The following is a 16,410-nucleotide window of genomic DNA, read 5'->3' as shown; positions in this document are numbered from 1 at the left end:
TTTTTTTTTTTTTTTTTTTTTTTTTTCTGTAACAGATATAATGTATTTTATGTATAATGTTTGGAGATGGAATTCTGGAAAATTTTGTGAAGGCAAGCTCCCAAAATAAGGCAAATTACTCTTAACAGTGAAGAAATACATCTTGAAACAAGGATAGTGATGGGCTTGTTCTAAAAGGGAGATGACATGGAAAGGCAAGACCTAAATTTCTTCTTTAGAAGAATTTGAAATTCCATAACAATTACAAAAAAAAAAAGTCTCTACCATGAAGAGGTTTTTAGGCTGAACTGGGTTTGTGTTGTATCACAAATGGCCAGCAGTGGAATTATTGACCTTATACTGCAAACAGGTAGCCTGATTTTCTTCAGGGCTTACCTATTTAGATAGCAAGAATAGATAGGTCCCCTCTTGGAAAAGAAGCTCTGATGACTGGGACTCTGTACAGGCTGGAATGAATCATTTGTGAGAAGTAAAGACTTACAGTTTACTGGTTCCTCAGCCATATCATTGAAATACTCGGTCATATTTGTCTAAAGTATGTAATGGCCAAGTTTAAAATCCTTTGTGTTGCTACATGTGTGTTCAAATACATTAAGAAGTGGGTTAGCTCTTTTACTGCACTATAACAACAAAAACATTGTTTCATTTTCCACTTTATCTTTTAATCTTATTAAATATCACAGTGCTGTTGGGATTTCTTTTTTTTTTTTTTTTGCTATAGTACATTTATATGCCTGTTGCTGTGCAACTTTTTTTTTAATTGCATCAAATCAACTGCTGGTAAATCTGTAAAGGAAGTAAATTTCGATGGAAGATCTCCTAGTGTCTGCCAAATTGAGAGGGGTGGAGAAATGTAAGTTGGTGTGTGAAAATTGACAGGCATCAGTTTCCTTATAGCTGTGTTAGACACGATTGAAACAGCCTTATTTTTGAAGTGGATGTTCCAGTGCATGGAGAATGGGAGTGGCAGGGGTGGGGTGGCTTTAGGTAGTTGGGTTGCCTAAGAAAAGAAAATACCGAAATAGAATTCGGTTGACAGGTCGTCTGTATTATTTTCCTTAAATTTTTTTTTTTTGCATATGCTGATTTGCTCCCTGAGGTATCAGGTGCATGATGTAAAATGTATGCAGTGTTCTTTGTGCAGAGGTGCATTGTCTTTGCAGAACTAGAGAATGCCGCGCTGGTACCCCACAGGAGCCGGGGCCATGGTCAGCAGGAGAGAGGGTAGAGAAGGTTGAAAGATGAGCACTATGCATGCCCTATGTAGCAGGGAAAATTCATGTGTTAACTGATGATGGGTTTGTTATGAATATTACAGTAATGTCATCATGCAAGAGATGCGTAACTGTCTCTAGTCCTCATTTGTATTGGTTTTGAAAAAGTTTATATTTTTAAAGACTGTATTAATTCTGGTATTTCTGATGTCACTTTTTTGCTTATTTGTTTTATTACTCCTAAGTTCTGTTGTTTCCTCCTATCACCAAAGATATAGTCATGGGTATGTTGTATTCCTCCAGTTCTCAGTTACTAAGAAAAATGTGTAAATCTGTAAGTGAATGGTTGTTACCGCTCTACTTCCTCACTTCCTAGGCACCGACACAGCCAGCACCCAGTTGCGTTGCTGTGACGTGGACAGTTACACAGGGAAAGATGGCAAAAACCACACATGCCAAATTTTTTTTCCTCAAAGGCCTAGATGAGAGATGGGAAAGGGTGAGGAGCTTGGAACACGTTCACCATTTGCAGTCACGACGTATCAAAATACTTCTGCTGCAATGAGCAGTTTTATGTAAACTGTGAGTTTGGATTTAAATAAACTTCCTTTTTCCTACTACAGCTGCTGCAAAGTACACGGAGTGCTGTGTGTGAAGGAGGAGAAAACTACCGAACCTGTTGATGTTAAAACAATTCATAATAGTAGCGTGTTTTGGGGCATATGACTTAAGATATAGTTCAGAATATTCTCCGGATCATATAGTTAATTTTAATTGAGGTTATGGTTGTGCCTAGTGGCTTGACCAGCACTTTTTGCCTCCTCATAATAGACCCTGGTTCTCTGCATAATAACTGAAGTGTTTCTGTGGACCCTTTCATGTTAAATTACCCCAGATTTTTAATATTACTATGTAAACCCCAAGTTTATTTCCTGAATTCTGTTCTTGTATCATAATCACAAAATTAAACTTGGCGTTGAGGGTTCCTTAAGGGATTTTAGGTTTAGGTATGTTAACAAATAGGGGGGTCTGCCACATAAACAAATAATTTGTTGGCTAAAATATAGCAGTGGCACGATGAGATCATGTCACCTAAAAATAATGCATGACTTAGAAGATTTCTTATATGACAAATTGTATGTTCAGCTTTTATGTAATACCATACAAATTGGCTGGAGAAATTTAAAATATCTTCAACTCTGAAAACTAATTAAGGAGTAAATGTGAATAGTTTTTGCAGATGACTGACTTCATTCAAATTGCTGATGAAAACCTGATGTAACAGAATGCATGGGAGGGGGGAGGTTTTTTCATCTCTTGGAAAGCTTTAAGTATGCTACTTGTGTTTCATTGAGAAATTTATTAATCTGTCTTTCTACAGACAATCTTCTGTAAACTTGCTCAGTGAAATTTTGTATTATTCTGAATAATGAACATAGAAAAACTGTTTAATAGTTTCAAATGAACAATTTGACATATGTTTTGTGTTAGATTTTCTAAAAGATTAATTGTGTGTGGCTGAATTCGTATACAAAGAATTTAACTAAATGCTTAGATGTCTGCTTCAATATGTGTTTTATATATAATTACAGGAACATTCAAATCTTGGGAGCCTAAAATTAGAACTCCCAGCTGCATGCTAGGCTGCAGGTGCACGTGTGCGTGACACACTGCTCTTTGGTATCTGCTGCTCAGTTTTTATCAGTGGGCACGATGCAGAAATTTTCCAAGACTGTTAAATTTTAGAGGACAGGAGATGCAGCGACTGTCAGTGTTGCATTCTGCATCCTGAGAGAGAGAGGAAAGGCTACAGGAGAATTGCGGGGACCGTGTGCTCGTAACCTTGCAAAAGGACGGGTGTTTGGATTTGCCACTTGGGTATGGACAGAGGAGCGGTACTGCCTGCAGCATGTGGTGAACCTTTTTGCTGGAGGGGGTGGAGCAAGGGATGGGATTTTGGAAATGCAGCAATGGCTGAACCCACGGAAAAACTGAGCTGGGAGAGGTAGGTCCTCCTTCACCCTTTCAGGTTTCACCGGGCAAGATTCTGCCTTGAATTTGGGAAAGCAAAGTGAAAACTACAGAACCGTAGCTTTGGAAAAATAGACCATCTTGAGTTTGGAAAGGAGACTGGGCAGAGAGGAGACTGCTTTTAAGAGATAAAGTGTTGTAATGCTAGTAAAGATTTATGACCGATCAAATCTCGTAATGCAGCTCCTGTACCTAGTTAAACTAGACTGTGAAGTTTTTTGGTCTTGAAGTAAAAGTCATTTCTCTCAGCCAAAACTTTGAGGTTCGGGTATTCCTAGGACTTTGATAAAATACTGTGTAATTGGTATATTTGCCAAAGTGGGAAATGAAGTAAAAACATTTAATCAAGTCTTCAGCTGTTCCTTCCTTCATCCGATCAATCAACAACTGCACGGTGAAACAAAGTTCATGCACTTGTGCTCAGAACCCAAGGAGAGCTGCGCCTTTCAAACATCTCCTCAAACAGCTGGGCTTTCAAAGCTGTATGTGCAAAAAATGTAAGTTACTTAATGGACAGACCGGAGTCGGCAAGGAATTTAATAAATAGATAACCTTGCAGAAAATACTTCAGCAATGCTTCCCTCTGAGCCTAAATGAAACAGCTCGGGTATGGGAATGTCCATTTGTTTTGCTTTACTTTGTTATTAAAAGGTTCTTTTGTATCTGAGGCAACATGAGCACAAATGTTATGGGACAAATTTTTGAAAAAAGTGTTTCTGTATGTAAATTTGATCATTTTGTGTTTGGTTTATTTGATTATGCATATGTTCTTCGCAAGCACAAATTTGTTATGCCTGCACATATGGTTTGTAAAATACTTGTGTCCTATTAATACGTAAGTGTTCATTACTTGAAATTTTGCAGAAAACCCTCAAGTATTTATATTTTACTAGAACTCTTATTTTGGTTTAAAACTTGTGTAAACCAGAGCACTCTGAATATAATGTGGTTTTAGTTATTTTGTTCACAATATCTGTTTAGGAATATTCTTTTTTTATTATTATCTTGCTTAGTACACAGAAAAAAAAATGCCAATAGTTTAATTTCATTTCAACATTGATAAGTGTATAAAACCACATGTGTGTTCATGAGTGATAAGCATGTAAGTGTTTCTGGAAAATAGTTGGGAAAAATATTGTGTAGAAAATATTTCAGTTGCAGAAAATGGAGTATTTGTGTATGGAAGGTAAGTTTTGACATGCTAACTTAGATCAGGTTTTTTTCCATATCAGTTTCATATCATTAAAATAGGGGACTGTATGACTTAGAATTGATGGGAGCTTTGCTTCAGGTAACTATGTTAGTTAAGACACCTTGGGGTGCTGTTTTTGCAGAAAGCTTGCTGCCTCAGGCTTGCATCTAAGATCCTCCTTGCACCTGAAAATTAGTTGTTATTGACAACTGATGTCAGCAAGAGATCCAGCAGGATTCCCCATGTGTGGATTTCATGGCAGAATTTTAGCTTTTGGGGCTGACTGTAAGCCGCTAGTCTGGTTGTAACCAAGCTCAGCTTTCGGTCTGAAATCCGCCCGAGTTTGATGCAGGCTGTTTCACGTGGTCTTCAGGGCTGGTTAGGCGCCTTCCTTCTCCCTCCTCGTGCCACTCTTCACCCAAATCACAAGCTCTTAAAAATAGTAACTTGGGAGATTTTGTCTGCTTTCGGATTTTGAAATGACATTAATGTTCTCCACAACCATAAAGGGTAAAACAATAGTAATATTTGTGTTACTTTAACAGGATCTGACAGTAGCTGGGACAAGCATTAGAAGCAAATTATGGGAGGTGGCACAAAACTTCTTTTCCTTCAAGATGTCAGCTAGTTTTAAGTTACGTCAGCTGTGCTTTTTGTTCCCTCTTTGAAATTTTTTCAGATGTTACTGAAGAGTTATCTTAAAGAAAAGTTCTAGTAAAAGCATGCCTTTAGAGAAAGATCTACCAGTTAAGTTAAAACAAAGTCTACTCACATTTATTTATTTATTTATTTTAACCTTGGTATGATCAAGACTTCTAACAAGAAGAGAAAACACAACTAGTACGGAGCAAATGTATTCAAGATAGCTTTTGTGCACACTATTTGAACTAACTTGGTCCATGAAGTAAATAGTTCAAAAAAATCGAGATTTGGCAGCGTTTCAAAATAATGGAATATATTTACAATTTGCTTGTGTAGTACCTCCAAAACAGTTCCCTGATGTCTTAATGGAAAGCCTAGTGAATCAGCAAAAGTCAGTACATTTACTTAGGGTGGATTTAGATCAGGCCCCAGTAAAAAGAAAAATAAATTCTGTGTTTGAGGAGCTGTAAAGATAATAGGGAGTTATAGCTGTTGTGAGTATAAAGTTAATGGGCTAGGGCATCGCGGTTTAATGCATTTAATATTAACTATAGCGATTAAAAATACTATGGAACTATAATCAGGTTGGTGCTGTGCTGAAGGCATGTTATGCTGTGCTGCAGGCATCTCTGTAGTCAAAACACTTTACTGTTCACATTGGGCATCAGCATGAAATGTCCATTGCCAAATTATACCAAATGGCAAGCACCACGTGCATATTTGTGATAAATCAGATTCAGATGTAAAAAAATCTTAATAAGCAGATGCTTCTGCTGAGAATGGGTAGGGAAGAAGTGAGCATTAGCAGTGTTCTGGCTTAAAAAATATCTCTGCAGTACTTTTAGGTATTCTTGTCACTTTTTTTCATCAAGCTTTTTATTCTTTTGCCTGGACTCTGATAGAGGTTGTTCTTTGCCCTTTCACTTCTGCCCTTGCTGGTTTTGCTTTCTCTTCCTCTGTTTCAATTTTCACTCTCCTCCTTGTATTTTTCAGTCGTGGTGAGCAGACTTCTGCAAAGTATGAAACTCATGTTCTGGTCTCTGCAAACAGCCAGGATTAGGGCTCCTTTTACCCTCTTCTGCTAAGAGTTTGCTGTCCCGGAGAAGCTCTTGACCTCACATTTTTTGGTGATACTTCATTTTGTTTCTAGAAGGGATGTTATCTTACTAGGTGCTAGGATAGATCAACTGTGCAATGGTCCCAGTCTGAAAAGGGACAGCAAGATTTGTAGGAAATGTGTTAAATTTTGGGGGCTAAAAAAAAAATTCCAATAAAATTATGCAGCGGAGCTGTGGCAGTCACTGAATCTGGTGGCTCGGTAAATGCAAAGTGCTGACCTGTTCTCTAGCTGCATGATTTAGCCTGTTTTATTTGTTCTGTCGTCTCTGATGTTAAGTAATAGAACTGAGAGCACATGGACACGGTTACTTTCAGTGACCACAAGCATGAACTTCTGTAGTGTAACTGTCTGAAAGAAAATGCTGAAAATACTAAGAAATTATTAGGTGCTCTCTCAGGAGAAGAGGAGGTGGCAGCTCAGTTTAAGGAAGTTTTCCGGAGCAGACATGCTGAGCTCCATGTTACCTGATGCACGGTATGCCAGATTGCCCATTACTGTTTTTCCTTTTTTTTATTAGAAAAGGTGCTGTTTTGGCCTCTTCCAAAATAAGAAGCATTTTCCTTATGACGTGCTTGGCAAATAACGCAGTTAAGACATCTCAGAATTGCCTATGGCACAGGCTTGTTCTAGTCTTGGTGAAGAGTACAGCAATCATCTCACTTAAAGTTACCTTTTTAAAAACACTGTAACTAAGTTACATTTGAAAGGAGAAGTGAATTCTGGAGGTCACAACATTCAGAGGTTTCATATTATGGAGGTAAACAAAGTTGGTTTTCTTTATGGTGTTAATAGAATTAATGAAACTAGCAGCTCCTATAACAATATTTGTATGTTGATACCGTATAAATACCGCATTTATGAAAAAATAAATGGAAAGTTTGAGGTCTTGGTTTAAATTTTTAGTTTGACCTTGAAAAACATTCCCAGATGGAGAGAGTTAAACGAGCCCAGCTTTGAAAGAGGAACATATGAATCACGGTTGCTAGGCTCTTCCTTGAGAGGCACAGGCTTTACATTTACAGTGAAGTATTTCAAAAAGTAATCTTTAAACTCGGAGGAACAGTGCGTTTGAAATGACACTGGTGAAATACTATAAACTTCATTAGACTTTTAAATAGAGAATTTGCATGTCATTAAATGAAACGGGTATGAAGTATTAGACGTTAGAATACCAACTGCAAGACTTGTGAACTTTCCTAAGTGGTTGGGGGGGGGAGGGAAACAGAGAAATTGGGCATCCATCTCCTACTTTTGGTACATACTTCTTACGTAAGTTTTGTTGAACTATTTTGTATAATATTCTCTTAACACTTGCACTGTCTCATTTGTCATTCTCATAACAGCGCCGCATAGGTGTTTGCCCCGTTGGAACACAGAAACCGAAATAAGATTTCCCTGAAACCTGCTCTTGCTCTGCTTAACTAAAATAACAGTGAAGCACGTTAAACACGTGGGAGCTTACCCGCCCGAGGCTCCTGGGTTGGGAAGTGTGGATTCAGGTCTCTTCCAGTCTTCTTAAGTGGTCTTGGTTGGGTCATGCTCCCCACGGTTCCAAACCTGTTGTTAAAACTAACGTTCAGCTCTCCACGAAGCACTGACACTGGGTTTTGCCCCCTGGTATCTAGTCTGTGGGCTGGTCTCGCGTGTCCATGCAGTGCTCGGCATAGTTGGGTTCCAGTCTTATTTGGGGCCCTACGGGTTTCTCTGAGAAAAGGATTTGATTGTATCTATTTTAAATAAATGCTTTGATAATAAAAAGCTATAGTTTATTTTACCTTATATGAGAAAACAAAAGGAATTGCATTTAGGACTCCAACCTTCCCGCTATTCCCTTGCTGGTTACATTCAGCTGCTGCTCTATTATCGGTGCTGTCGGAGAGTACTGCGGGGGCAGGAGATCTCTTACCTTGGTTTGTGTGATCTGGCTGGAGCCTTGGGCACGACTTCCTTTGAAATCTCAGTTATGATTTTGGGTATGAGGCAAATCCTTGTTTTTTTCCTGTGTCAGGTGGGTTTTTTCCTGTGTCAAGAATGGTTCTTTATTAGTTTCTGTGTTTCCTAGTGTTTTGGCATTGCTTTCTGTCACCTGGAGCGTTGATTTTAAAACTCAGAAGATGAGCATCCTTTATGCTGTGAAGCATGTAAATTATTCAGATTTCTTGGAACCCCCAAACTGAAATAGGAAAACATTTTCGTTTATATCAAGTTCTGCCAATTCGTTTCACTTGTCATTTAAAATTGCAGCTCCATATTGCCAGCAAATACTCACAAATGGGGACTTAAATAGAGCGAGCACGATGTCTCGGACTAGTGTCAAGGAGTGCTTTATCTTGCACGAGACACAGAAGTAGGCAATCCTTTCCTCCTGTTAATGATTTCCCCCCCCACCTCCCCGCATTCTGTACAAGCTGGCGTAAAGTCTGTGAATCCAGTGTTGTCTGAAAGGTACGGCTGTGAGAACAGGTTACAGGGTGTGGATTTACAGTTCGTTAGACATTATCCGGGAGTAACCTGTCTGTGTGCTATTACCAATGGAAATAGCAGGCACCGCGCGCTGTTACTGTCGCATTCATCACGGTGTATTAGTAGTCAAATGGAAGTGACCCTCGAGTATTTGCTTGCCGTGTGGATACTTTTTTACGCAGGCATACCCAGAGAGCTCCTGCATGGAATATTAGTGATGACGTTTAAATTTATGCTTCCCCCCCCCCCCCAACTAGCTTAATATTACATCACACAGAGTAGATATTGAAAAATAGAGGTTTATTATTCCTGTCTGATTCCCCCCCCCCAGCATACATTTACTCAGTTTTGCCTAGTTTGCAGTATATTCCGTGTGCCTGAGGTCTTAATACTATTTAAATATAATTATCAGATTAATAAATAAGTAAAAGCTGCTACTTAATGAAGTGCAAATCATTTTATAATCTATTATTTATTTAATGTAACCTCAGTTGCGAGAAGGTGCCTGTGATTTTAGATAAGCGTAGGTCTGATCTGTCACAGCCATGTCCAGTGTCAATGGTCATTGTATTTGTGTCCGACTGCAAAATCCAGTTGCAGCTGTTATTGCAGGTATCACCCTTAATTTTAATGTAGCACTAATAAGGTATTTGGAAAACTTGGGATAGACCTTATTTTTTTTAAAGAAAGGTACTGAAATTTTTGTGATGAAGGTGCTTACTTACAAAGGGAGCCCTTTAATTCTGGAAGCTGTTCGGTGCGGATACGTTCTTTTGTCTGCAAGAAACAAAGTGGAGTCCGTGGGGCTCGACGGGGCTGACAGCATCGCACGGCCGGCAGTTACCTTGGGTTATGGCGCATTCGCTCTTAAAATGCAGCCCACTCCATTTATTTCATAACTGGTGTTCCGTTAATGATCAAAAAGATGGATGTTGTTAAAAATACACATAGGCAAGTTGGTAGCTTTAAAACAAAACTCTGGTGTCAGTTCTAGCACGGAGGTAAATAAGTTTAAGTTAATTTCTAAGTTAATGTTAACATAAATCTATTACTTGAGGGTTTTTTTAAGAAAATAAGTTTTCTTATCAGTTTTAAACCTTTAAATAGTGTTATAGATCCCTTAGCCACATGCTTTGGCAATAATGAATTTATACTCTTATGTTTGCAGTTTCTTATTTTTTGTCTTCTAATGATCAAATAACACTTTTAGTTATGTACATAAATGTAATATACCTTTAAGTTGTGTAGTAAATATTGCATTTAACGCTCCAGTAGTCTCTGAATGCAGTTCTAAATGTTAAACTATATTCTTAAGAAACTGTATTCTTAAAAACAAAATTGTAGAAACTAATTTTATTATAAAAGTCTGGAAGTATGTGTGTTATCTCTGAAATCCACACATGCTCTGACATACTGTTATCTCTATTTCTCTTATATAGTTGTTACACAGATCTCTGGCAGCAGATGGCTGGACTATAATGCACTGTTAAACAAATAAAACCATTAGGCATGTAATACTGCCTGGTAAATGACTGTGTGTTTAAAATGGTTTAAAAAAATTAAATAGAAAATAAAGTTCGTTTTTTGAATTCATTTAATGAAATTGGTATAAAATCCAAACCCCTTTCAGAACACGTAAAATATCCCCTCTTATGTTGTGTTTGTCATTTGAAGTCAGCCTTTTTTTATTACATTCTTGCATCTGGTATAAGATAATCAGTCCTAAATCAGTTTTCTAATAGATGTTTTCTACAAGTAATCGCTCATTTTACATTTATCTTTGTAGGAAGATTTTTGCTTTTGTAATACTCCAGCACAAAATTATCTATTGCATTATATGCTCTTTTTTGCCTCATTTTCAAATTTGATACAAATGTATTAAAATTATGATTCAACACTAGTGTCATGGCTCTGTAATTAAACTGTTTTTCAATAATTGTCAGCAGCTGAGAGATGCCATTTTGTCTTTTTGTTTTTAGATATGCCAATATTTGGTCTTTGCCCGGCTCATGATGATTTCTATTTGGTGATGTGTAACCACTGTAATCAGGTCGTAAAACCACAGGCATTTCAATCACATTATGGTAAGTGCTTAACTATTTTTAATAATTAAGGGTGAGGTTAAATCAGGATTAAGCCTGGCAATTTTTTTTTTAATCGATGGTACATAGATCATTACATTATAAATAATGTCAAAGATCATAACCTGTGCTTAATTATTTTATATACATTGTAATGCAGTTACATAAAGATCTTGTTCCTTTTAATTTTTTAATGTCTTCTTGAAATGCTGCACACATACAGTTCAATTCTGGAATGACATATATATGAGTATTTCACAGACAGTAGGTGTAGCGTGTTTGTGTCTGTGTGTGTCATTTCTCCTTGTCTCTTTATACAAATTATTTTTACACGGGTTCTGTCACAGCGTGAACTGTGAACTTTAGCTAAAAGCTAAACTTACAAATTTTGTTGTAAAACATAGTATGCTTCCAGTGGCCAGTAAGCTTACTTATTTATTTTCAGAAGTATCAATCTGTATTTGTTTTACTGGTCCGATGGTTTTGTATATAAACTATGCTAGGAAGCTCTTGTTGTGTTGGTTGGTGTTAGCCAGTGTTTACAGAGGAATGAGAAAATGTGAAGTGCTATGCAAGTTCAAGTGCTCTGTTGCTTCCTACAAACCTAACTGGGGGAGGTTGGCAGTGCTTGTTCATATTCCTCTCAAGCTTAGAAATGAATCTCAAACAATTTCATGCCAATATTTGGTTAGGAGGTTTTGGGTATTCAGCTTTTTGTTTCTTGAGAAATTCAGGAGATGGCTTCTAACCAAGTGCTAATAAAAAAGATGGACAAACCAGCTTCTGAAGTACTCCTCCCCCCTCTTGTGTGTACGTATTTATGTGTTCCCTTTTTTTCTTGCCCAGTGCACCTACTGAGTGTGCCTCAGTGTTTAAAAGGATAGAAAATGCTGGATATGGGTGGGGAGGCTTTTCTAGTGTTCAGAACAAGGGATACCTTTTCTTGCATCTTAAATACTCCATCCCTTTGGCAAGAAAAGGCATATTCCCTTCTGCTTCCTAGAGGCTGGGAAGGGGGTCTTCCTAGAGACTGGGAAAGGGGTCTTCCTATGCTATGCAGAGGGTGAACTTCTTATCCTTTCCACCTCTCACTTGGGGTTTTTTGTGTTATAATGCCTTATAGATTATACCTCTACCCTTGCTGCTGGATTCCTGCAGTTGTGTCACGCAGTGTCTTGGAGAAGAATCTGATAGGTCTTGTGGCATAATTCTTACCAGTCTGGTGGTTATTCCATGGATGGCAGTGGTAATCAAATTTTTTGAAAACCCACAATTTTGTGGATGTAGGTCTACAGAGCTGTAGGGAGTCAGAAGAACAGAAGGACATCAGCTTTTCTTACTCTAGTTGCTATAAGCTTTTGTGTCAGCTGAGAGCAAGTCCACCCCTTGCCAGCCTGATTCCTCACCTGTCACTGAGTATCAGTTTGGGATGTCCAATAAGTCCTCCTAAAATATCATATTAAATTGATTTGGACAGTTAAAAATACATTTATGGGGGAGGACTGGATGGTACCCAGTTCTGAGTGTTGGCATATTGAATCTTCCATCTTGAGGTCAGTAATATGGAACTGGCTCAGGTTGGTAGTGATGGAGAGCAGTGGATATCTGCAGGCACTTTAGGTTGTCTTTCAGAAATGAGCAGGTGATCTCCAAATACTGTCTGACAAATGGGTATCTGTACTGTAGGAACCAGAATTGTAGTTGTTGGCCTGACAGCCTTGTGGGCAGATTGAAGAAGCAGTTCAGGAACTGAACAGGTATGGCATTGCTTCTTGACCGTGGACATGAAAACATGGGGTGTTGTAATGCTCCTTCTAGCAGTGTTAAACTTGTTACAAGAAGTTAGTTCAAATGCTTCTGTAAGCACTACTTGCAATTTAAAAGGGACAGAGTGAAGAGGGAACTACAAAATGAATGTATGGAAAACATTTTAAAAAAAAAAAAAATAAATACTAACGTAATGTTCCCATTCTGTATCACACTGTAGGAGTGTGTTCTCTTAACATGAAACTGTCTCTGATGTAAGCCTTGCATCAATGGCAGATTCATACTTTGAGAGAAATGTAGAAGGAGGGGATGGAAAGGACAAGGTTATTCTTAATATTTCTGAAGCCCGTTCTGAACAATGAAGGCGCTCCGCAAGGGCTGCGGCGTGCAGAGGAAACAGGCGGAGTCATTCTGATGAGAAAAACAGGCTTGGGTGGGGTGAATGTCATTAAAGGACCTTAGTTTGCCAAACTAATAGCCTCAGAAAGGTAAGAAGGCTGACCTGATGGTTTTGTGTGGAGCTAGTGCTCTCCTTGCTTTTTATCAGCCTTCACATTCTTGAAATCCTGATGCAGTTGTCCCTCACTTTAGCAAATTCAGTGTGAAAGCTGATATATATGGCAGGTGATTGATTACCAGGCAAGGGGGTATTTTTATTTTTTTTTTTTGTTTAAATATGGTGTACTTCCGGAGAAGGAAATTGCTGAAGTCCTCAAAACACACAGTTCTTTTAAAACAAAAAGTATGCTATCATGATAACAAGAAAATAAAATACTCTTTGGATTCATCGTGGTCAGTTTTCCCTGATTTAGGTCTTTTATTTGTGGCACTATTTCAGAGACTGATAAAGGAGAGATTATTTCCAACAAGCTCTGAAAAATTACAGTGCATCAATGAAGCTGTACCTTTGTGATGTTCTTGGGGTCTTCTAAAGTTATTTTTGTTACCAGAGGAATAATGATCTCTTTAAAATATTCTATAACTCCTGGTGGTATGTGTTGCTTGTACTTGGTGTTCTTTGAAACTTGTCACATGGGATTTTATTTTCTGAAGTAGAATAGGCTCTTTTAAAATGTCACTTTTGTCAAAGGAAGGCTAAACAAACTATGAGCTAAAAACTAATGAGCTAATTAATTTCTTCCAAAGCATATTTGCAATAAACTGCTTACCTAGGTAGGCTGACAGCGCTTTGCAGGGCATATGCTTTTTTCCTTGGACCACAAGTAGTCAGAAATAATTTAAATGTAACTTTGTTCATCAGAATATTTGACCTTTTTAGTAACATACTTTATTGATACAAATCACAGACTTTTGTATGTAACCGATACTTTTATATTTCATGTGTTTTAATTGGTTAGAAGAGGTATTAATTCAAAATTCGACTTTCTGAGGCAATCTAAGCATGCATTTGGAGTATGTATTGCCATTTTAATAATTTATACAGTTGGTATACATACTATCGCTCGTTTGTCAAACTCGGTGACGTATTTGGTATGCGTAACACCATGTGTAGGTTTGCTTTTAAAAGCAATCTACTGTCATGAGATATCAGAAATCTGCTTGTGGCATCTCTTCTAGCCTGCGTCCAGTGGCTGTCAGTCCACTCAAATGGTTTCAGCCTCTTGGCCTCTGGTGGCAGCGATGCTGGGGATCTGGCAGGGCAGGAGCAGGCCAGCCAGCCCAGGAGAGTTGTTTCAAGGCAAATCCTCTGTTCTGTCAGGTCTCAGCTGTTTTGTTTGTGGGGCTGGACAAGGGATTTAAGTCCTTTATTGCCAGTATTCTTGCTGCAGCTTTTTGAATGGTTATGCTTTCATGGTACCAGCATCTGCCTTGGGTGGCTCAAGATGAATTCAGAGGTGAAAGATGGAAAAAAGGTGTAACGTTCAGGCATTCAGTCTTGTGGGTGAAGCACCCGAGAGCGCTTATCGTGATGACCTATTCTGAAAAAAAAGTCTTTTTCTCCAGTTGGAGTATTTCTCTACTCTCCGGATGATCGTGTGCCAGCCTCTCCAACTTCCATGCCGCGTAGACTCTCCCTCTGTATTTAAATCGTGTGTATCTCTTAAGTCCCTGCACAATTTCCTCTCTTATATATAAAATTGTTACAATAAAAATGACTTTGTCAAATTGCTAACTGTCATGCTCCTCAGGAGTGCCCCCTCGGCAGACAGCGGGATGTGCCCGAGTCCCTTTTATTTCTTCTCTCTCCTTCCCGCGAAAACATGCTAGATACGGTTCCCGTGCTGCACCGAGAGGTTGCTCTTTGAGGAAGTCATCGCGACAGTTATTTCAGGTTGTTCATGGAAACCCTGAAGTGACGTGGTTGTCGGGCTGTATGACCTTTCGGTGGTATTTCAGCCGTTCCACGGGTTTATCACATCTCCCTGTGGTTATCAGCCTCCTGTCTGAGGAGAGATGCTGCTCTGCACCATCTGGGCTGCCTTGTGGCTCAGAGGAGGGGAGGTAGCTCAGCAGCGTGGAAAGTAGCATCAGCGTAGAGATGTGGGGGTTCTTCCTTCTAATTTTTCCTTTTTTTTTTTTTTTTTTTTTTTTTGCAGAGTTGTTTTGTTTCCTCTGCACTTCTAATTTTTCCTTTTTTTTTTTTTTTTTTTCAGAGTTGTTTTGTTTCCTCTGTGCTTTGGTTTCTGTCAGTGTAAAGTGGGGTTAAACTCTCAGCGATAATTATGAAGGCTACCTGTAAAACTTAAACTGAGAGTACCCATGAGTCATGTAGTGATTGTGAAAACCATTAATACAGAATGTATTGGAAAGCGATGATGATAGCGTGTTGGGCTGTTGAGTCATAAAAAAGCTATGCCCAGTGTTTTGATTAACTTCCCCAGGTTTGGCATGCAGTGGCAAAGGTGAGCAGTGGTGTGAGCATTGCTGGCAGCTGCCTTGTGAACTGGTGGGGAATCGCTTAAGCATTCCAGTTTCTGATCAGTGCGTGTTTAAACCTGAAGGATAGGATAATAATACAGATTTATGTGCCTTTTGTGGTTTCTAGGAGGTTGTGAGATTGGAACAGAGCAGGTCAGCCCACAACCTTATACTCAGCCTGGAGAGACTCAGGGGGCAGACCCTGGTGGTAGAGAGATGTTCTCTTGTGTTACATACTTGGGTCCATCCTGCAAGTCAGCGTAAGGTCTCTCCTGAATCTCCCTCATCAACTGTATAACCCTGCTCCTTCCTCCCTCAGCCAGTTCTCACACCCACCTATAGTGAGCAGGTTTACTACTTTGGCTACTCATAAGGGGTTTTTTGGTGTTGGCGTTAAGTGCTTGGATTGAGAGAGAACATGTGATATTTGTTGTGATTTTAATTGGGATAAATGGTCTGTTAACTACCCCTGCTAATATGCTGTTGTGTTTCAGATGTTATATCATATGTAATTTAAGTATTACAGTCCCTGCAGCGTTACATATTTGGTTTCTTCTGAGATACTGTGAACTGAATATAAATTTGCCCTACCCTCTTTCTGCTATCTCAAATTTGGCATCAGCTAATTGTTCTGAAAAATCTGTCATCAGTATTTAATATTTTTAAGGTTTTTTTTTAAGTTCTGCAGATGTTGCTTGTTTAGAATAGAGAGAGCGTTTAGCACAGATTAGAAAGTCGAAGATAAACTGTACAAGGCAGCATTTGAAACAGATAAGAAAAGAAAGGAATGTACTGAATCTTGGAATCTCATTCCAAGATTGGACCTGAGGACTGGGGGGGGGTGTTGTTTGGTGGGTTGTTATGTTTTGTGTTGGGTATTTATTTTTAGGGGGGTGGTCCCTCATAGGAGATTGCCTGAGCTCATCTGCGTTTTGGAGGGATAAGCCTTCATTATGGCCTGCGTGCTTTTGGCAGCAAGCAATTTGTTTCAGTAATTAAGTGTCCACTGTTCACTAATGT

At 38.7% G+C, this 16,410-nt stretch overlaps 1 protein-coding gene across 2 annotated transcripts in view; it reads left to right on the top strand.

Moving 5' to 3' along the window:
• The window catches only part of ATXN7 (ataxin 7), a 63,053-nt gene that overhangs the window by 12,075 nt on the left and 34,568 nt on the right, over positions 1-16,410 (top strand). The window contains exon 2 of one of the 2 annotated variants that reach the window (XM_035903832.1): positions 10,642-10,746. The exons of the other annotated variant lie outside the window; for it this stretch is intronic. Within the exon in view, the coding sequence (XP_035759725.1) occupies positions 10,642-10,746 (105 nt within the window). The remainder of the gene's footprint in view (positions 1-10,641; positions 10,747-16,410) is intronic. 2 annotated transcript variants of the gene reach the window in all.

Source organism: Egretta garzetta, unplaced genomic scaffold (genome assembly GCF_000687185.1).
Source record: "Egretta garzetta isolate BGI_Z169 unplaced genomic scaffold, ASM68718v1 scaffold91, whole genome shotgun sequence".
NCBI lineage: Eukaryota > Metazoa > Chordata > Aves > Pelecaniformes > Ardeidae > Egretta > Egretta garzetta.
This window is presented reverse-complemented; position numbering and strand designations above follow the sequence as displayed.